This window comes from Lagenorhynchus albirostris, chromosome 11 (assembly GCF_949774975.1).
Source record: "Lagenorhynchus albirostris chromosome 11, mLagAlb1.1, whole genome shotgun sequence".
NCBI classification, from domain to species: domain Eukaryota; kingdom Metazoa; phylum Chordata; class Mammalia; order Artiodactyla; family Delphinidae; genus Lagenorhynchus; species Lagenorhynchus albirostris.
In genome coordinates, this window is record NC_083105.1 from 8,041,134 (window position 1) to 8,063,536 (window position 22,403).

The 22,403-nt window shown below is 41.7% G+C and overlaps 1 protein-coding gene across 1 annotated transcript in view; it reads right to left on the bottom strand.

Moving 5' to 3' along the window:
- Positions 1-21,925, bottom strand: part of EP300 (E1A binding protein p300) — a 73,827-nt gene extending 51,902 nt beyond the window's left edge. The window contains exon 1 of the mRNA XM_060164565.1: positions 21,196-21,925. Within this exon, the coding sequence (XP_060020548.1) occupies positions 21,196-21,289 (94 nt within the window). The 5' untranslated portion in view covers positions 21,290-21,925. The remainder of the gene's footprint in view (positions 1-21,195) is intronic.
- Positions 21,926-22,403: the final 478 nt, after the last annotated feature.

The following is a 22,403-nucleotide window of genomic DNA, read 5'->3' on the forward strand; positions in this document are numbered from 1 at the left end:
TGGTGACACAGTGGTTAAGAATCCCCCTGCTGGGCTTCCCTGGTGGTCGAGAGTCCGCCTGCCGATGCAGGGGACACGGGTTCGTGCCCCCGTCCAGGAAGATCCCACATGCTGTGGAGGGGCTGGGCCCGTGAGCCATGGCCACTGAGCCTGCGTGTCTGGAGCCTGTGCTCCGCAACGGGAGAGGCCACAACAGTGAGAGGCCCGCATACCGCAACGAAGAGTAGCCCCTGCTCGACGCAACCAGAGAAAGCCCACGCACAGCAACGAAGACCCAAAGCAATAAAAAATAGATTAAAAAAAAAAAAGGTGTATACTATTCCAGAATTCCTTAGAAGAGCTTAAAATAACTTATCTATACACAAAATAAATTCAGAACAAAAGATTTAAAATATAATAATAATAAAAAAAGACAACTGATAAAAAAGATCTCCCCTTTGTAAACCATTCAGTGTAAGCTCCAGGAAGACAGGAGCTGCTTACCACTTTACCAAATTCCCATCACACAGTGCCTGCTACAAAGCTGAATGAATTTGCTTTGACCTGACTTCAGACTACAGATTAGTTTTCCTTAACCAAAATCTAGCTGAACAGGATACAAAACCATGCCTCTAGATTCTTCAACAACTGACAAACCACTACCATTCCACCTCTGCCCCATCCCTGAGAAAGAGGATGCAAAAATTATGGATTAACCTAGGTTTCTCATCCTTGGCACTATTAAACATTCTAGGCTGGATAATTCTTTGGGGAGAGGGGGAGATTGCCCTATGCACTGTAAGATACTCAGCAAATCCCTGGTCTCTCCTCTTAATACCAGTAGTAGCTCTAACCCATTTGTGACATCAAAAATGTCTCCATATATCACCAAATGTTCCCTGGAGGTGCAAAATTGTCCCCTTGGTTGACCTGTTGACAGTACTAACTCATTATACAGATTGAGGTGTTTTGAGTTTTAATTCTCCAAGTAGTTTTAACATTAAAAGGACACTTCTGGGTATTTAAAAATTAAATATATTTGAATCTACAACTGATAATCCTATTAAAAATAACCCATCCATCAAAGACAAGATACCACTCTAATAATGATCGTGTTGGTCCAATTACCCTTGGTTCATAAGTGCAATTCTTCCTCTATCTGTCCTTCCTGTTCTTTTGCATTCTATCATGGCACTGAAATTAACATGTGTGTCTATATTTCTCTCCTCCTCTCCTGCCATCTCTTCCCCATCACCACCCCTCACCCCACCTATGCACCCAGACTGTAACTCCGGGAATAACATGTCTTACCACTTACATACCAACTCCTTGCCTAATGCCCAACAGAGATAAGCAACTGGTCATATTTTAGTTGAACTGAATTATACCCCAGGATCTCAGGACATGATTTAGAGTCCAGATTTTTACAGAATTATTCCTTTGGAAAAATCATGTGCCCCTCCATCATAAAAATAAAATGTCTTATGAATAGTTGTGGAATATGAATAAGGTTTCAAATAAAATTTACCTGACATCACTACTCAAAAGGCAACTGCTTAATATCAATATAATGATATATTTCCTTCATTATTTCCTATTTACATAATTCACAATACTGGAATCATATACACTTTTAAATAAATAAATAAATAAAATTATTTATTTTTGGCTGTGTTGGGTCTTCATTGTTGCGCACAGGCTTTCTCTAGTTGCGGCGAGTGGGGGCTGCTCTTAGTTGCGGTGCGTGGGCTTCTCATTGCGGTGGCTTCTCATCACTGAGCACGGGCTCTAGGCGCGCGGGCTTCAGTAGTTGTGGTACGTGCCTCAGTAGTTGTGGTTTGCAGAGAGCAGAGCTCAATAGTTGTGGCACACAGGCTTAGTTGCTCCGCAGCATGTGGGATCCTCCCAGGCCAGGGCTCGAACCTGTGTCCCCTGCATTGGCAGGCGGATTCTTAACCACTGTGCCACCAGGGAAGTCCCCATATATACTTTTAAGCAATTTTGCATTCTACTTTCCCCCTGGAGTATACAAGGAAACATTCCATCATCAGCATATTTTTAGTGTTAAACATTTAGGAAAAAATAAAAATAATCTCTACCTATTTAGAAACTTAAAAAATACACATGGGGTATTCCCTGGCAGTCCATTGGTTAGGACTCTGCTTTCACTGCTAAGAGCCTGGGTTCAATCCCTGGTCAGGGAACTAAAATCCCACAAGCCATACAGCACAGCCAAGAAAAAAATAATAATAATAAAATAAAATAAATCAAAAATACACAGGGACTTCCCTGGTGGCACAGTGGTTAAGACTCTGTGCTCCCAACACAGGGGGGGCCCGGGTCCAATCCCTGGTCAGGGAACTAGATCCTACATACATGCCACAACTAAGAGTTCACAAACAACAACTAAGGAGCCCACATGCCACAACCAAGGAGCCGGTGAGCTGCAACTATAGAAGCCCGCCTGCCACAACTAAGACCCAGTGCAACCAAATAAATAATATTTAAAAAATTAATCAAAAATCAAAAATCAAAATACACACATACGTAAGTGATAAAGGAGAAATCACAAACTGAGAAATAATAAAAATACTACATTTCAAAACTTAAAGGTTTATGTTAGAAAATAAAGCTTGAAATTAACAAGTATCCAAGTTATTATGTTAAAAAACAGTAAGAAGAAGATGATCAAATATAAAAGCAATTAAAAAAATAGAAAAATGGAGATAGAACTGAGAGGTTATTAACAAGATCAGAATTTGGTTCCTTGAAAAGAGTAATAAAAGATAAACTTCTGGGAAAGTTAAGGAAAAAAGACAATAAAAAGAGAAAGTGGTCCTACTAATCAATTTCACACAAAAAAACTGAAGAAAGAAAAATGAATAAATTCCTCATAAAATACTCAATAGGGCTTCCCTGGTGGCACAGTGGTTGAGAGTCTGCCTGCCGATGCAGGGGACACGGTTTCGTGCCCCGGTCCGGGAAGATCCCACATGCTGCGGAGTGGCTGGGCCCGTGAGCCATGGCCACTGAGCCTGCGCGTCGGGAGAGGCCACAACAATGAGAGGCCCGCGTACCGCAAAAATAAAAAATAAAATAAAATAAAATACTCAATAAACTTCAATTAAAAAGAAATTATATAGGATAAGTGTCCTAGCTTCTCCAACAAATCAATGGCATAAAAGGGGGAAGGAAAAAAAAAAGAGAGAGAATGAGAGAAGCTGTTATCATTCAACAACCAAACATACCTCGTTTGGATCCTGATTCAAACTAACTGGAAATACATTTTAAGAGAATCAGGATAATACAGACTGAATAGTGGGTAATATTAAGAAATTATTAATTTTGTTAAGTATGACAATAGCATAGTTAAGTTAAAATAAGTCCTAAGAGACATATATTTAAGTATTTCTACTGAAATGACAAGTCCGGGATTTGCTTTTAAAAACTCCAGCAGAAAAAAAAAGGGTGTGTGGGGGGGTGGTGGACAAAATGATCAGTAACTTGTAGTAATAGGCACATAAGAGTTCTTTCTACTGTTCTACTAAATTGAATTATCTCATTTAAAAAACTTTAAAAGGAGACAGAGAAAACCTGAATAATCCTATTACTATTAAAGACTTATTGGTTAATTTTTCCCATTAAGACCAGAACTAGATATTTTTACAGGCATGTCCTACTGAACTTTCAAGGAAAAGACAATTTAAGCTTATACAAACACTTCTAGAAAATAGAAATACTCTGAAAACCACATATGGCCAGTAAAAGAAAAGGAAGTCATGAACACAGAAGCAAGAATCCTTTAAAAAAAAAAAGAGAGAGAGAGAAAAGAAAAAAAAGAAAGAAAAAAAAAACGAAGAGCAAATCAAGTTTATCAGTGTTTTATAGATGTAATATTCATGATCGAGTTGGGATCATCTCAGGAATCCAGAAGGAGGGTTTAGCATATTCACTGTAGTAACAAAGGAGAAAGAAAACATTATATCTATCTCAATGACTATAATAAAAGCACTGGCTAAAAGTCAATACCCAATCACAATTTTTTTTTTTTTTTGTGGCTGCATTGGGTCTTCGTTGCTGCACATGGACTTTCTCTATTCTCTAGTTGGAGTGACCAGGGGCTACCCTTCCTTGTGGTGCACAGGTTTCTCACTGTGGTGGCTTCTTCTTGCTGTGGAGCACAGGCTCTAGGCACGTGGGCTGCTTCAGTAGTTGTGGCACACAGTCCCTAGAACAGGGGTGCTTCAGTAGTTGCGGCCACAGGCTTAGTTGCTCCGTGGCTGCAACTACTGAGCCTGCGCTCTCGAGCCTGAGAGCCGCAACTACTGAGCCCGTGCTCCACAACAAGAGAAGCCACAATGATAAGAAGTCTGTGCACTGCAATGAAGAGTAGCCCCTGGTCACTCCAACTAGAGAAAGTCCATGCGCAGCAACGAAGACCCAATGCAGCCAAAAATAAATTAATTAATAAAAAAAAAAACTGATGGGAAGAAGGATATATGTATAACTGAATCACTTTGCTGTACACCTGAAACTAACACAACAGTGTAAATCAACTATACTCCAATATAAAATAAAAATTAAAACAAACAAAAAAAAATGATAGGGCTTCCCTGGTGGCGCAGTGGTTGAGAGTCCACCTGCTGATGCAGGGGACACGCGTTTGTGCCTCGGTCCGAGAAGATCCCACATGCCGCGGAGCGGCTGGGCCCATGAGCCATGGCCGCTGAGCCTGTGCGTCTGGAGCCTGTGCTCCGCAACAGGAGAGGCCACAACAGTGAGAGGCCCGCGTACCAACAACAAAAAAAAATGATGGGAACTTCCTTAAACTGATAAAAAGGTCTCTTCCAAAACCTAAAAACTGACAGCAAATATGGATAATGGACCAACATTAAAAGTAGCCTCTTTAGCATCAAAACAAGACAAAGATACCCATAACAACCACTTCTATTCAGTGTGAACTGGAGTCTCTAGCCAAAGAAATAATATAAGAAACACTCATGAGTCAAGATTGAAAAGGAAGAAACACAACTTATTGTATGCAAATGATATAACTGTCAACATGGAAAACCCAAGGCAAAGAAGTAGAAATAGTGAGAGGGTAGCCAGGTGATTGAACATACCACAAATACAGACAAATTAAATTGCACTTCTATACATGAGCAAAAAATGATTAGAAATAAGTTTTAAAAACACAATAGGGGAAAAAAGATCTGACAACGTTATTAGAAAATATGTGTAAACTGTGAAACTACAGACCACCTAAACAGGACTTCCCTGGTGGTGCAATGGTTAAGAATCTGCCTGCCAATGCAGGGGACAGGGGTTCGAGCCCTGGTCCAGGAAGATCCCACAGGCCGCAGAGCAACTAAGCCCGCGTGCCTAGACCCCGTGCTCTGCAACAAAAGAAACCACCGCAATGATAAACCCACGTACCAAAACAAAGAGCAGCCCCTGTTCACCACAACTAGAGAAAGCCTGCGTGCAGCAATGAAGACCCAAAGCAGTCAAAAAAAGACCACCTAAATAAATAAAATAACATCACAAAATCACAAGTGTCTGGATACAAACCCTCAATGTTATATAAAGACTTCAATGCTTCCCCAATATTGATCTAGATTCAATGCAATGCCAATCAAAATTCTAACAGTTTGGACTTCCCTGGTGGTGCAGTGGTTATTCATCCCCCTGCCAATGCAGGCGACAACGGTTTGATCCCTGGTCCGGGAAGATCCCACATGCTGTGGAGCAACTAAGCCTGTGCACCACAACTACTGAGCCTGCATTCTAGAGCCTGCGAGCTACAACTACTGAGCCTGCATGTCTAGAGCCCGGGCTCCGCAACAAGAGAAGCCACTGCAATGAGAAGCCTGCGCACCGCAACAAAGAGTCACCCCCACTTGCCTCAACTAGAGAAAGCCCGCGTGCAGCAACGAAGACCCAACATGGCAATCAATCAATCAATAAATTCTAACAGTTTTTCAAAGAACCAGACAAGATGATTCTAAAGAACCTAGTTTCCACCTCTGTGTAACAGGAAAAGTACCCACTTCACAGGTTATTTGTGAGAATTCAATGAGTTAATATAAGTAATTGGAACAGTGCCTGGCATATATTAAGCACTATGAAAATGTTACCTCTATTATTATTTAGTGGAATCATCACTCTATTAGGAGATAAGACTAGCTCATAATAATAAGAACAAATTTTTTTCAGGCACTCTCAATGTGTCAGGCATTGTCTCTGTGGCTCCTCAATAACTGTATTATTCTCATTAATCCTCTAACAACTTCAGAAGTAGTTAACAGCCACATATATAGAGTCCATTGAGGAAAAATCAACTTCAGTAATACCAAAGTCTTACTCCAGGCTCTAGTCTTGAGGACTTTAATTTAACCTGTACTACAGCCAAATCTGCTGCACTTGGTTGTTGTTTCATGTTTATTATGCAAAACATTTAACATCTCATTACAAGGTTAGGCTCCATTATGAAGCAGACAGGAAGGCTGGCATTGGTAGACCTTGACAATAAAGGTTATAGGGTTGTTTTTTAATGGCAATTCTGTATTTTCAACAGACTTAATTGTAGTGTCCACTACAAAAGATCCACTCAGGTTTCAACTCAAAGACAGATTCAAATACTATTTCCTAAGATGGCTCACTTTGTTACAACCTCAACTATGCACTTTGTATCTTCTATCTTTTGTTATAGCTAAGTATTTGTGTGCACCTTACTTCTTTAGCAAATCATAAGTATTTGAAAGATAAGGGTCTCATTTAACAGATATTTACATTTCCCATAGCACCTAGCACATGCTCAAGGAGTAAATTTGATAATAAACATTTCCAGCAATTCTGCAATTGCATACTATAATTATTTTTATCTGATTGGCAGTTCACAAATCTATAAAAGTTCTCTTAACCTTTCCTTAAAACTTGTAATTTTCAATGACTATATTAATTAGATTTGGAAGATTATATAAAAAAATCATATATACTTTGACCCATGATTAAGCAGACCTTATTATTTCATTTGATATCACTGACTGTCATTATCACTCCTAAGCTGTTATGATTGTGCCTCAAAGTTCTGGACATTTACGATTCCTAAATGCCATCAGCCATCACTGGTATCTAACCTGGCACAGCTCAAAGGGTCCAAGTACCTGGATTTACACCCAATTCTACAAGCTGACTTCATTTACCAGTTACTTTCCAAATGTGAGCTCATGTTACTTCTTCTATCAGAAGGCAGTAAAACTTATTCTACTTCCTTCATGGAGTTGTTTTAAGAACCAATGAGATGGGTCTTAAATATTTTAATAGATTCTAAAGCATATAAATTATGCATCTATAAAAAATGTGTAAATTTATTAACCCCCTTTTTAAAAGTTATATACACCAGGTGGGACAGAGCAAAGGATCCTTTAGGATCATCTAGTAGTGTTTATTTGGAAACACAGACAGAATAAAAAGCAGAACCATATTGGGTGAGGAGGAATTGGGAGAATGAAGATGGATTTTCCTCAGGCTTCTTAGAACACTGCCCCTCCCAGGGAGGGCCCAAGTTTGAAAATTACTGATTCTCCCATATTATAGATGCAGTAACTGATGCATCACTAGCTTCCCTAAGATTGTACTATTTTGTTATTGAGTATGGACTCTATTATAAAGTCCCTGGATCCCAGCAGAATATTCTTTCTATGTAAGTAAGCAAACAGACTTCATTTTTAGCAGCTGTTTTAGATTATTCAACATTATGAGAACTATCACTTTTCTAAACATTTTTAAACTGAGAAAACAATTTTTTAAACAAAATTTAAGTATTTCCAGACTAAGAAAAACTACTCGAACTGTAAATAATCAATTCTATACTGGTAGGATTAAGAGTACTAAAGCTCAAAAACCTAATATGTGGATTTTATTTTAGCCATCAAATTTCCAATCTTTCCCCATTAGGTCCTTCTGCAAGGGGCTTCCCAGAAAAAAACCTGGCCGCAAGCTCACGAGCAGCATATTGGAAAAAGGCTACTAAAAATAAGAGACTATGTATTTAACCAGTTTGTCATAAATAGCAAATAAAACCCAATGGACTAAAACTAGTAGAAAAGCAAGTCTCAAATTAAAAGCAATATGTATGAAGATGCAAGGGAAAAATAATTAGAAATTTAAATGTCATAATTCAAACAAATCCTACTGAACAGTGGGTTTTAGTACTGACCAGCCTCAATCCACCCCTCTTACTAAGCTCCTCAGGTTCTTCCTTTTTGTTCAAGGAAAGGGAAAAAATAAAGGTTCAAATAAATCACCTTCTCAGGCCCCCATCTCAACTTGCTCTTCATAGGGATTAGTTCAGATCAGTTGAATAAAATTTACGTGTTCAACAAATAAAAGAAGCAACCTAGAGGGTCCTACACATAATAGCTTGGGATTTTTACTGTAGAGAGAAAATTGATCTACTAAAGAATTTTAAGCAGAAATATGATATGAACAAATCTGCATTTATTAGAGTCCACTGAAACAAACAAGATGAAGAATAAATTGGACAGACAAATCTAGAGTCAGGGAGACTGGTGAGGAGGCTGCTGTTAAAGAGGCATCAAAGAGGCCAATCAAAAGACTCTCTGACTAGGGCTTCCCTGGTGGCACAGTGGTTGAGAGTCCGCCTGCCGATGCAGGGGACATGGGTTCGTGCCTCAGTCCGGGAAGATCCCACATGCCGCAGAGCGGCTGGGCCCGTGAGCCATGGCCGCTGAGCCTGCATGTCCGGAGCCTGCATGTCCGGAGCCTGCGCTCCGCAATGGGAGAGGCCGCAACAGTGAGAGGCCCGCGTACCGCAAAAAAAAAAAAAAAAAAAAAAGGACTCTGACTAGAGTTAGGGAGTTAAGGAGAGAAAAAAAGAATGACTCCTAAGTTTCTGGCTTGGATAACCTAAGAGTACAGTTATCCATATGGGCAATCAGAGGAATACATGGCAGTGTGAGAGAGAAATGTGGAGCTTAAGTCACCATCAGACATTAAAGGGACCACTGGAAATGCCAGTATTTAAGGGACATGATCTTAACCTGCAAAGGATGCTAAAATTCAACATTCCCCAGCCCATCCACCAGGAATCCTGGAAATCAGTTTCCAAAAGGAAATGTTAGTGGTGTTCCATGCTCGGCAGAAAATTCACTAAATATAGGTAATAGGAGATATTTAGTAAACTAGGTAACAACAAAAGCCAGACTGCAATGGACTGAGAAGTAGGAAGTAGAAAGTAAATGACAGCGAGTACTTCTTCTAGATATTAAGGTGAGTTCTTACATATTTGATTTGCTGACCCCCCCTTTCTCTTTGATTAGACATTTACAAATCTGAAATGTATCCCATTACTATTAAACTATCCTATGACAAACATTTCAAGACAGTATCAGAAACAACTTGAAATGAACAAACTCACACTATCTCCAGTAAGACATTTCCTGCTTACTTTCTAAAATATCAACTAATTAACATCATTTGGCAGGCTACTTCTACCAAATAGTTTATTGACAAATTCCCATATATGGTTCCCAGATGCTCAAATACAAAATGACTTTGAGTAAAATGTTTCTTCGGGACTTCCCTGGTGGTCCAGTGGTTAAGACTCTGCTCCTACTGCAGGGGGGGCGCAGGTTTGATCCCTGGTCAGGAAACTAAGCTCCTGCATGCAGTGCAGAGCAGCCAAAAAAAGAAAAAAAAAGGAAAGTTTCTTCATCTGAGTGTACATTCAGTCCAAACACGGTGACATGAAATGTGACTGACAGGACAGAATTAAATCTGATTTGAAAAGTTTAGCATAATACATTAGGTTTATCCAATGAACTGTGTATTAGAAATGTGATAATTTAAACAAAAACGAACTTGGATTGAGCATGTGGGAAACTAGTATTGAGTCAAAACATCCTTTCATTATTACATACTGATTCTGTAGGTCACCCTTGTTGTCTTCTTAGTTCTGTGGTCTTCACAGCAGATTTAGCTATATCATCTCTTGTAAAATAAATACTCAACTCACTTAGCCTTTCCAAAAAAATCAAAAGATCAAGACAATTCCACGATACATGAGAAATTACACAAATGTTCCCCACCATGAAATATGTAAGTGAAGTATAACCTTCAAAATTAGGATTACTAACAATATAATCCCAAATACTGCACTGAGTATAAACAAAAGATTTTAAAAAGTTACAAACTAGGATGCAGAACTGAAATAATTTTGGCTCAAAATCTAATTCTAGGGCTTCCCTGGTGGCGCAGTGGTTGAGAGTCCGTCTGCTGATGCATGGGACACGGGTTCGTGCCGTGGTCCGGGAAGATCCCACGTGCCACGGAGCGGCTGGGCCTGTGAGCCATGGCCGCTGAGCCTGTGCGTCCGGAGCCTGTGCTCCGCAACAGGAGAGGCCACAACAGTGAGAGGCCCGCGTACCGCCAAAAAAAAAAAAAAAATCTAATTCTACTGCATAACAGTACCTCTTTCAGTTACAAATTTTTTTCCCATTTAGAAGGCTCAAACATTATTTGCTGAATAAACAGGCTTATTTTTGTACTTCAGGTAAGCTGAATTCAAATAAAAACTCAGTTGGGTTTTAAACTGTGTACATTAAGCAAAATACCCATACGAATTATTCTAAAACTAGTCAATTCTCAAGTATCTGCTTAAAAGACAGAATTCATCCATCAACTCTCCTCCTTTCAGTTAGTTTTCTCTGTGGCATTAAAAATGCTTTTTAAAAAATGAACATTCCAGATCTCAAAACCTTTCTTTCATCCCAGTGGTGAGACCAGAGGACGAGTAGGAACTAGACAAGTGAAGAGTGGAAAAAAGGAGGACAGGTGAACAACTCAAGCTGAGCCACAGCAATTGAAGTCATTCAGAGGAGGGGGAGCCAGGTGAGTGATGAGGTGGGCAGAGATCTGAGATTTAAAAAACTAAGGATTAGAGATGAAAGTCAAATCTACAGAACTCTAATAATTCTTAAAACAGTTTGGCTAGACATGAAAACTATCAATCTCACAAAGATCTCTCCTTATTGGTTTAGGGCACTTCTACTCTTACATTAACTCAGCTGTTTTGGGTGCTTAACAAAGTATGACGTTTTAAAACACCGTGGCCTTTAAAATGAGGTGATTTTGTAAATTTCATGAACTTATCAGGTTAAAATAACCATCCTAACTTTCATCCAGTACTTTATTTCAGAAATGGTATTTAATACTCCGTAGATGAAGCAGAATTAACCTAATCATAAAAAACCCACCTATCAAGGAAGTAAAGGTGCATAAACACTTAAAACTACAATATTGAATTTGAAGGACACTACGAAAATGTAACGAGGGCTTCCCTGGTGGCACAGTGGTTAAGAATCCACCTGCCAATGCAAGGGACACGGGTTCGAGCCCTGGTCCGGGAAGATCCCACATGCCATGGAGCAACTAAGCCCATGTGCCACAACTACTGAGCCTGCACTCTAGAGCCCACGAGCCACAGCTACTGAAGCCCGTGCACCTAGAGCCCGTGCTCCGCAACAAGAGAAGCCACCACAATGAGAAGCCCGCGCACCGCAACGAAGAGTAGCCCCCACTCGCTGCAACTAGAGAAAAGCCTGAGCGCAGCAACGAAGACCCAACGCAGCCAAAAAAACCAAAACCAAAAAACAACTGGTAACAACCTGTGGGTTATATACAAATTTGATCGAAGATGATAATCAATATTAAGTTTCACAGGATCACATAGCTATGCATGTTGGCAGCTGGTGAACTGTGAAAGCTAATAGAGCCAAAGGGCAAAAGTACAGGTTAATTTGAAAAATATGCATTTTAAAAAATTAATTAATTGGTTGATTTTTGGCTGTGTTGGGTCTTCGTTGCTGCACGCGGGCTTTCTCTAGTTGTGGCAGCGGGTGCTACTCTTCGTTGCGGCGAGCAGACTTCTCATTGCAGTGGCTTCTTTTTGTTGTGGAACACAGGCTCTAGGCGTGTGGGCTTCAGCAGTTGTGACTCATGGGCTCTAGAGAGCAGGCTCAGTAGTTGTGGCGCACGGGCTTAGTTGCTCCGCAGCATGTGGGATCTTCCTGGGCCAGGCTCGAACCCGTGTCCCCTGCATTGGCAAGCAGATTCTTAACCACCGCGCCACTGGAGAAGCCCGAGTATAGTAACATTTTGAGAGAAGCTTTGCAGTGAGGGTTGGATTTGTTTGCCTAATTGGGGTTTGCTCCAAGGGAATGCCTATAGGGGATCCTAGATGGTGAAACTATCGTACCATTTCTGAAAAAAAAAGAAAAAGTCTCCTAGAAATTGTATATCTGTAAAGAGAAAGGGGAGCGTGACTTTTAAAAAAAATCTGCTACATTTTCTACATGCATGACAACTGGTAAACAAAACTTGGATCTTAAGAAAATAAACAGTTCACTTTGTTAACTACAATTTACCAAAAACTTCAAAGACAAATGATAAGTGCATTTCAAGAGATAAATGACAAACCCTAAGTCTTCCTGCCATTAGGTTCCCTCCCTGCTACTGATCCTGTGCAGTGTCACTAGCATTACTCTTTCCCTGACCATGTCACTCTTCTCATAAAATTTTTATCCAGATGGTGAGATGAATGTCAAATTCCTTAGCATATTTGTCTTTCCATATTAGGACCCTAACATCCTTTTCCATCTGTCTCCCATGAAAACATTCCACCGTATGGTCTGTTCCAGTCACATAAAAACCACTTGTATTTGTTCCACCTGAAATACCACTCCAACTTTCCCTACTTTTTTTGTCTTGGCTGCACCGCATGGCTTGCGGAATCTTAGTTCCCAAGGAGGGACTGAACCCGGGCCCTCGGCAGTTAAAGTTCTAACCACTGGACCACCAGGTAATTCCCAACTTCTAAGAAAAGGTAGGTCATGCTCTCCTACCCCCATTTTAATATACATTTTCTATATGAAGTTTTCCCCCAATACTCCAAACCCATCCTGTCAGAAATAATCCCTATCCTCTGCCTTTATCTAAAACATTTAAAACTTATCAGAGTAGGGCTTCCCTGGTGGCGCAGTGGTTGAGAGTCCGCCTGCTGATGCAGGGGACACGGGTTCGTGCCCTGGTCCGGGAAGATCCCACGTGCCGCGGAGCGGCTAGGCCCGTGAGCCATGGCCGCTGAGCCTGCACGTCCGGAGCCTGTGCTCCGCAACAGGAGAGGCCACAACAGTGAGAGGCCCGCGTACCACAAAAAAACAAACGAAAAAAAACAACAAAAAACCTTATCAGAGTATAACTCATGGGAAAACTGTGTGGATACGTGTACTACCAACTCCACCAGATCCTAAAGGCTTTGAGAGCAGAAACTGCACCTTGATTCATCTTTACATTCCAAATACCTAAAACTTGGTGGGTAGTCAATGTTTCTTGGCTCGAATGAAAGGTGCTCCAAATGAAAACAGTGACTACCCAATTCAGGAGAATCACACAACTTTAAAATACGCAAATTTAACTCATCACAACCCCCCCCCATCCATATCCATACACAAACACTTCTCTAAGTATTGAATAAATGACATCCTCACCAATTCTGCTACCCAAGCTTGAAACTTGGGAATTACCCTTGATTCCTCTATGGCAATATTCTGACACTAATTAATTAATCCCCAAGTTCTGCTGACCACCCATGTTCTCTCAAACCTTTTCACTTCTTTCCGTGTACTAATCCAGGCCACCCTCATCACAGCTGGAATTCTGAAACAGTCATCTCACTGGTCTCCCTGCCTATTTTCCCCTGTTCCTTTCCAAACCATTCCTCGCTTTAGTCAATCATCTAAGGTACAATTCTGTCCATCCATTTAAAAGAGCTAAAAAAATCTAAACTCCAATAAGCAGTAACTCCAATAAATCCTGCAAGATTGGCCCCTTGCTCACCTCTACAGTTATATTTCTTGCTATCCCCCAGATAGACGAAATTTACAGATTCCATGACAGACCATCTCTTGTTTTCAACCTGGGCTCACTCTTAGAAACCCTTTATCCTTCAAATCCCAAGATCAGACACCGATTTCCTCAAAAAAAGCCACTAGAGCAACAGTAACTACAGGTTAGGTACCCGTTTCTCCCACTGTACACCGTGCAAATACAACACTGTACATTGTACATATACAACACTGGTCACATCAGACTTGAATGTCGTTCTTTCCCCTTATCTACAAACCCCAGGAAGGAAGGGCCCACGTCTTTCTGGATCACCAGAGTATTCCCTGTTTTGAGTTGAAATGCCGGGCATACAGAAAACGTTGGTCCAATACAGGACGTTGGTCCAATACAGGACAACTGGCAGCTTGTCAACTCTTTTAAACTAGTATTTTTCAAATTGTGAGTCACAAGCCATAGTGGGTCATGAAATCAATATAGTAAGTCACAACCACCACTTTTTTTTTTTTTTTTTTTTTTTGCAGTACGCGGGCCTCTCACTGCTGTGGCCTCTCCTGTTGCGGAGCACAGGCTCCGGACGCGCAGGCTCAGCGGCCATGGCTCACGGACCCAGTCGCTCCGCGGCACGTGGGATCTTCCTGGACCGGGGCACGAACCCGCGTCCCCTACATCGGCAGACGGACTCTCAACCACTGCACCACCAGGGAAGCCCACGACCACCACTTTTTAAAACATGAAATGCAATAGAAAATATCAGAGTATATTGTAAGTAGTAAGGCTAGGTAGGATAAATATTGTTTGCTCATTTCCTGAGACAGGGTCTCTGGTTCTCCATGTAAAATGTAGTTCTTACTTGGGTGTGGTCAAAAAATATTGAAAAGCTCTGCATTGCCCCTTCTACTTTTCTTCCTCCTCCTTTAAGAATGTCTTCTTTTAAGACCCAGATAATGCACTTCCCTGGTGGCACAGTGGTTAAGAATCCGCCTGCCAATGCAGGGGACACGGGTTCTAGCCATGGTCCGGGAAGATTCCACATGCTGCGGAGCAACTAAGCCTGGGCTAAGCCTGCACTCTAGAGCCCACAACCCACAACTACTGAGCCCGCATGCCACAACTACTGAAGCCCGCGCCTAGAGCCCGAGCTCTGCAACAAGAGAAGCCACTGCAACGAAAAGCCTGCACAACGCAACGAACAGCAGCCCACACTCGCCACAATTAGAGAAAGCCCGCGCACAGCAACGAAGACCCAACACAGCCAAAAATAAATAAAATGATTAAAAAAAGACCCAGATAAATAAAAAATAATGCTCAACCACATGATTCTTTAGAAAAAAGCCATTCTTACCTTGATCATTTCCAATAAGAACAATCTTATTTCTCATTATGCCTTAAATATTTATGTTCATTTCAATTACTTACATATACAAGATTCCCCTATGTGACAATATATATACTTTTATTTTAACCTCTGCTGCCATATTCTTATACTCTCAAAAAACTTAATCTTTGAATAGATGATGTATACGCTAACTCTGCACCTTAAAAGTAAGGCTCTGTAAGCCTTACTTTTCAGACCACTCTCAACTTCACACATTTTGTTTTCTCTTTACCCAATCTATCTGTATACCCATTAAAAAAATCCAGCACTGCTTTTTGGGGATATATTTAGCAGTAAAGTTAAAAACAGTTAACACTTAATGAAAACATACTATGCTGCAGCAAACACTGTCCTAAGTATTTGACAAAGAGAATTCTCATTTACTATTCCTTACCACAATCCTACAAGGTGGGTACTACAGGTGAGGAAGTTGAGACAGAGAGATTAAGTAACTGGCCCAAGGCTCACAGGTAATAAAGGCAGGTCTGGGATTTTAACTCTACTAGTCTGACTCCAAAACAAATTCTCTCACCACTCACTTTTTTCCAGCAGTTTAAATTTTATACTCTCTCTCAACTAAATTACTCCTAATTGCCTTTTGGGGCATTTATTTAAAAACATCTACATCTAGGGACCTCCCTGGCGGTCCAGCGGTTGAGGCTTCACCTTCCAATGCAGGGGGTGCAGGTTTGATCCCTGGTCAGGGAGTTAGGATCCCCCATGCCTCGTGGCCAAAGAGCCAAAACATAGAACAGAAGCAATGCTGTAACAAATTCAATAAAGACTTTAAAAATGGTCCACGGGCTTCCCTGGTGGTGCAGTGGGTAAGAATCTGCCTGCCAATGCAGGGGACACGAGTTCGATTCCTGATCCGGGAAGATCCCACATGCCGCAGAGCAACTAAGCCTGTGTGCCACAACTACTGAGCCCGTGTGCCACAACTACTGAAGCCTGAGCGCCTAGAGCCCATGCTCTGTGACAAGAGAAGCCACCGCAATGAGAAGCCCACGCACCGCCATGAAGAGCAGCCCCCACTCGCAGCAACTAGAGAAAGCCTGCGCGCAACAACAGAGATCCAACGTAGCCAAAAATAAATAAATAAAATTAAAAAATAAAAATGGTCCACATCAAAATAATCTTAAAAAAGAAAACAAAAAGATCTACATCTAAAAACAAATGATATCCAAATTGTTCAGAAGAGGCTTAAAACCTCAATGTTTATTCTCTTAAACATTTTTTGAGACCTGAGCAATAAAATATTTTACCATTAAAATTTCAGAAGAAAATTACCATCCATTTCATGAAAAAAAATCATCTGCAAAAGCCAATGTTTTAAATATTTTACACGTGGCATAATTTAAGTTTCAACTTGCCCATTAATTTCTCTAATGCTTGCCACACTAAAAAAAATTCAACTTCAGAAATTCTCTAAAGAGGGACCCTAAAATTTCAAAAACACACAAAACAAGTTGTCTTATTTTTCCATTAATTGTTGGGTGTAAGAACTGGCAGAATAACTCTTGAATTGCTTTTGTAAATATACCAGGAAGAAGCATTTTACACTTCCACTTGTATCTGCAACATTCTTCCTACTCATTTTCTTTCTTATTTACCACTTAATGTCCTTACAAAAACACCACAAGGCACTAATTTTCAACTTCTCGTTCCCCCCCCCCCACTTTATAGAATAGACTAAGGAAAAGGTAGAAAGCAAAGTAAAACAGAGAAAACAATGTCGCAACCAAGGCAGAAACCTTTTCCTCCCTCCCCATCATCCAATCACTGGACATGCGAATACATTTCTTACCTCTGTAACAGAATATGAACTCCAGCTGAAAAAGGGAACCCTTGTTGTAACACATACAAGATTTACAACGTAACAAGTCACCTTAACTTACTATCCACCACAGATAGCTTTCTTGAAGCCCTATAAATGAACTTACAAAGCCTTGAGAGTAAGCAACTGCCAGAGTTCGAGACACTTAGTAAAACGTTTTGCAATTTAGCAGAGAGGTCGGCAATACCTCGCTGGACCAAAGAGCAGTAACTCAAAAACTTCAGAAGCAGAACTCTCATGTAAACGCTGATGCCCGAAAAATAAAATTAAAACACAGTATCACAGGTTTAAGAGCTAACAAAGAAATGATCTCCAAAAAAAAATATTCTAGTTACATGCTAAGACACAATGGTGTTGAGAAAGTAAAACTGACATTTAAAAAATCCTTGCCAATGGAATATCACTCAGCCATAAAAAGAAACGAAACTGAGATATTTGTAGTGAGGTGGATGGACCTAGAGTCTGTCATACAGAGTGAAGTAAGTCAGAAAGAAAAAATACTATATGCTAACACATATACATGGAATCTAAAAAAAAAGGTTCTGAAAGTGTAAAACATAGCTAGTGGGAAGCAGCTGCACTGCACAGGGAGATCAGCTCGGTGCTTTGTGACCACCTAGAGGGGTTGGATAGGGAGGGAGACGCAAGAGGGAGGATATATGGGGATATATGTATACATATAGCTGATTCACTTTGTTATACAGCAAAAACTAACACAACATTGTAAAGCAATTATACTCCAATAAAGATGTTAAAAAAAAATTCCTGTCACAAAAAAATCTATTGTGTACACTAATCTAGGGGTCAAAATGCAGATGTATCTGCCCTGTGCCTTCAAAATGAAAACGGGCATAAAATCCAAGCCAATTTTGACACATGGGTACACAGCAGGGCCACAAAACCATACCAAGACCAGAAGAATCTTTTACCCTACTAAATATGCCAGATCCTAATGCCGACACGCCTCTTTCCAGAGTCTGTTCTTTCAGCCCATACAGCATCAAGTGTTCACAAAGCAGTGACAAAACATGTCCTGTGAGCAATGAAGGCTATATATCATCCTCATCATTCCATCACACAGGTGATTATCAGAAACAGGTTCAAGAAATATTTGAAGGACAATGTATTAACTATTCTGGTCAATAATTTTACCAAAAAATTTTTGCAAATGGTTTTTATGATGGAGTAGTAATGGAGGTGTTAGGACAGGAAGGCATTTGATTCCTCAAACAGTTTTGATCTAACCATGCCAAGTTAAATAGTATTTTCAATGTATCAAGTGCAAAGATTGAAACAGGAACATAAAAATACAAAAGTGGTAAGTCTTTCTCCCCATTCTAACATGTAAAACTTAAATGTAATTCAAATTATTTTTATCAACCTAGAAAATTTTTAGAAGAATCTTTGAAAATTAAATAAGTCATTTTTATTCTGCATCAGTGGATAACCTTAGAAAATCAAATTTTGGGATTTAAGTACTAATTTGTTTTGTAACACTTTAGTTTAGCATGTCGACCCAACTGGGTTCCAATTTTCTTTCCTATAAAACTGGAACATGCAAACACTCTTGGCAGGTACACTTACACTACTAAAACTGCAAGCCTCAATCATTTAAAAAAAGTTTCTGGAGTCTAGAATTTTGGGATAATTTTGAACAGTTCTAAATAAAATTAATCAAGTACGAAGGAATAATTTACATTCACATTTACAAAATATGCGGCAACTCAGAAGTAAAAATGTAGAAATTACAAGTTTAAAATGTAATGTTTTAAAAAATGAAGAGTCTCTGTTAAAAGTTGACTGCAAACTTATACTACACAGTGCTAGATGCAAATAAAAATCAAAATGTAATGGTGCCCAACTTGAAGTTCACAGGGGGACAGTATATTCTTAACACTCATTTCTCCCCTTCCCCCATCAAAAAATCCAAACTGGTTAGCATTAAAAATTGGATACCAAAGAATTCCTGGAGTAGAATCTTAAGGGGGGTGGGGGCAGAAAAAATCAACCTACACTAGAAAATTTAGAGAAAGATAAACTCTTAGGACTAAGACTGAATTAATCTCAGTGCTGAGGGTTTTATATTATAAAAACCCACTTGATACATTTAGCACTGTTACAATGATTCAAAGATATTTCAAGTAGCAAAACAGTTCCTGTGCATTAGTCAGGTGAGACAGCACCAAAATGAGTTAAAGTTACCAAATACACAGATCAAATATGGAGACTGCAGCAGTGCACCTGAACAGAGATATCTGAACAAGAGAGCACAGCCTCCCTTTCAGACCTTGCATTACTCTAAGACTAAACTGTTCCAATCAGGAGTCATCAAAACAGTACAAGTAAAAAGTTTTCTCTACAATATTCCCAGTCACTGGCTAACTCAAATGTAAAATCCATTACCATATTACACAAAAACTAAAGAAACAAAACAAAAATCTACAGGTGAAAAATGTGTCTAAAGGTGATCTAAAAGTCCTACCAAGTGACATTTTAGTAAGTACAAAGGAATACAATACTCCATATGGGTATGAATTCTGAGGAAAAAACACAGGTTTTAAAAAAAATCCCTGAAGACTACAGAAACTTCAAGGAATGAGGACAGATCAAAGTTCATGTACTGCCAACGTTACAAGCCTGAAGCAGAGGAACTCTGCAAAAATCCTCAATCTTTGCAGGTTACCTTAAACTCACGATACACCTTTCTTATAAAAGCAAAGAATCCAAAGCATTTGCCATATCCTTACGTTTTTCACCCACAGAAACGAGCCTACTTAGAACCACGCTTCTTTAGAAGTTCTCTACAAACTCAAAGGGTACATTTAACTCCATTATGCACTCTCACTGGCAGATGGAGGAATGACGTTGAGCCTGTTTTCTCAGGGAGTTAAAGAGATGCTCCGTAGTAAGGGGGAACATCTTGTAGACTGTCAGATGGCCAGCCATTCTTCATCTTCATTACCCTGGAACCTCAAACAACTAAGACAGCAAAAGAGAAGGTCGGTGGCCATCAGGATAGCATCAAACTAACTGTAAGAAGGGAATGATGGAAAGAAGTCTCCCCGAATTTCTCTTGACAAAAGGGCTAGTCCACAAATGAGTGAAGTAAAAAATTTGAAGCGCTTTTTAAAACTAAAATCTGGATCTCCACATATGTTTAAAGTGTAAAAAAGACAAAACACACAAATACAAAACCTACTGCACATTTAAAATTCTTGTATTATCAGTTCATGTTTGCAGTTCATGATTGGGACTCTTTCAACTTTTAATCTTGATTTCCAAGTACATAACTCCATAAAATCTGTTAGCCCCCCATCCAGCCCTCCCCAAAGAGAAAGTAACTGCAAACTGCAAAGAAAATGCCTCTGTCCTCTCTCCCAACCTAAAACCCCCAGAGTTTCAGACGTTTTGGTCTGGCACCAAAGAAATGAGATGGAAAATGAACAGCGCTCCATATTGATTTTTAAAGCAAATGGGGGTGTGGGGGGTCGGCAAAAAAGCTGGGAATGGTAGATAAAATAATTCATACCAAATTTCGGGTTTGACGTTTAACTTCACGTCAAACCTGAAATCCTGGATCACACACACACAAATAAATAAAACCAAGATTTTTTTATATCCTCATCCTCAACAGAAAATCTCATGTAAAGAGAAATTCTTGAAGAGTAGAAAGCAGAGGAAACGGGACAAGTACGATCAGGAAGAAAGGATTCACGATTCCTCATTTATCAACAACAGAAAAAGTAAAATTGCAAAAAAGGCCCTTACACTCAAATGCACTGGCATTTCCAAAATTAAACTGAATGGGAACAACAATAAAGGCCATTTCTGCAGCACCACTCAATACCTCTAATTCCAGAACACATAGCGATATGACATAGTATTGCAATAAATGTATTAAGAAGGAAAGAAAATGGTTGGGCTACTGGACGCCTTCGACCAGTTCATTCAAACACCTTTAAAATCAATCAAGAGGCAGAGAACTAGGAAGAGAGAGAAAGAAAATATGGACGAATAAAGCTGCGAGGAGAAAAGATTAAGGAGGAGGTGGAAGGCCAGGGTTCCCAAGACTAACCTGTGCCATCGCTGGCGGACGCCGAGAGGGCCGGAGATGAGAGTTTAGGCCGCTTGGCTGAAGGCGGCCCCGGTTCCACCACATTCTCGGCCATTTTTAATTCTTTCGGAGATACGGGCGAGGAAAACGAGAATCCCCGGGAAATCTCTTCTTCAGGCCTGGGTCCCCGCCCGGATCCCTGGGGTGGGCTTGGGGGGCTCCGCCGGCCCCCGAAGGGGGTGGGGGAAGTTCCTTTTTCTCTTCGCCGGATCGCGGTGGCTGAAGAGGGATGCGGGCTCGATAGAAAAGGTAGGGGCAAGTGCGAGGGGCCGGGCCTGAGCCCAGGCCCGGAGGAGGGCACAGGCACACAAATGCGCCGAGCGCGTCCGCTGCGGCGAATCCCCGAGAACTCGCGGCTCTAGAGGCGCAGTCCCCGGCCCGCCACGGCCGGCCCCTGCCCAGCCGAGGTCTCTCGGAGCTCCGCCGCCGCCATCAGCTTCTTCCTCCTCGGCGCTGTCCTCCTCCTTCTCATCGCCACAAGGAGGCGGGGGCGAAAAGGGGGGAGAGGAGGAGGCGACGAGAGACACTCACCTCCTCCCGGTGCCCCCTCCCGGACCTGAGCCCCCACCCTCCGAACCCTCCTCTTGCCGCCGCGCTCCGCGCCGCCGCCGCACCGGCCACTAATGGCCGCAGAGAGCTCGCCCGAGCCGAGAGCCAGGCTGGCGCCGCCGCCTCACATCGCGCGGCGGGCGGCGGAGGCGCGGCGAGGACGCCGGGCGCGGAGCTCGCCGGCGCAGAGGGCCGAGGGGGCCGGGCCGAGCAGCGCCGCCAGCCCGCGCCGACGCCGAGGCCACCGAGGAGGCCCCGCTCTGGCGGGCAGCGCAGGCGGCTTCCTCTCGCGCCGCGCTCTCTTCCTTCGCCCTCCCTCCCGCGGAAAATAAATAAATACGGCCGCCGCTACGGCCCCCACCCCCGGCGGCCAGATGCCGGGAGCGCCCGCCCCCCGGGGCTCCGCTCGGGGCCGCCCTCGGCGGCGGGCTAAGGCGCCGCGGGGCGCGGGGTTATGTAATGGTCCCCCCTAGGCGTCGACGCCGGCCCGGCTCCCGGGCCGCGGTGGGGGTGTGTGCCGGCGGGAGGGGGCTGGGGGTCGCCTCAACCCGTGCGCCCCGGGCCCCCTGCCACTGTCTCGGCCCCTGCCGCCTCTCTCCGTCCCGGCTCTCCTCCGAACT